Source organism: Merops nubicus, unplaced genomic scaffold (assembly GCF_000691845.1).
Source record: "Merops nubicus isolate BGI_N331 unplaced genomic scaffold, ASM69184v1 scaffold17797, whole genome shotgun sequence".
In the NCBI taxonomy this organism is placed as follows: Eukaryota; Metazoa; Chordata; class Aves; order Coraciiformes; family Meropidae; genus Merops; species Merops nubicus.
In genome coordinates this window covers 1,829-2,413 of record NW_008618489.1, presented here as the reverse complement: position 1 = coordinate 2,413, position 585 = coordinate 1,829, and the positions used below count along the sequence as shown (strand labels likewise).

The following is a 585-nucleotide window of genomic DNA, read 5'->3' as shown; positions in this document are numbered from 1 at the left end:
TGCACCACGAGAAGTGGGGCAGGGGTTGGAGGAGCCCCACAGCTTTGGGTTGGCCTTTCAGGCGTGGTGCAGTCTGTCAAGGAGACCCTGAGCAGCCAGTTTGTGGAGAACTGCCAAGGTGTCGTCCAGAGGCTGACGCTGCAGGAGGGGGTGGAACGACACCGCCCAGCGCTGGTAGGTTTGGGGGTGCCCGGGGGGGGGGGTCTGGCACCCTGAAACAGCCTCAGGCCTGCCCACAGCGACACGGGTGTCCCAGTGCTGTCCTTACAGCTGCCAAAATGGGGCACGTGTGGCTGATTTTGGGGCCTTTCTGAGTTCTCAGAGGGGCTGGAGGTGACAGGTGACCCGAGGTGGGCAGGGGGTGGCCCTGGGGGGGTGGTTCCTGAGCAAAACAACACAACTTGGGTTGGATTTGGGTGATCCCCCTGCCCAGGGGAGTCCCAGGAGCAGCCTGGCCTGGGGGAGCTGCTGGAAGGTGAGGTTTGAGTGCAGGGGATGGGGACTGGGGTGGCCCAAGGGGCTCTCCTGGGGCTGGGGGGAGGGAGGGGACCTCGATACGGGTGGGGCCCACGTGGCAAACCCCAA

The 585-nt window shown here is 65.0% G+C and overlaps 1 protein-coding gene across 1 annotated transcript in view; it reads left to right on the top strand.

Annotated features, from left to right (window-relative positions):
• Positions 1 to 61: 61 nt before the first annotated feature.
• The window catches only part of MUL1 (mitochondrial E3 ubiquitin protein ligase 1), a gene marked incomplete at both ends in the record, with an annotated part of 2,072 nt that continues 1,548 nt past the window's right edge, over positions 62 to 585 (top strand). Inside the window, one exon of the mRNA XM_008943471.1 lies at positions 62 to 174. Coding sequence (XP_008941719.1) covers positions 62 to 174 — 113 coding nt within the window. The remainder of the gene's footprint in view (positions 175 to 585) is intronic.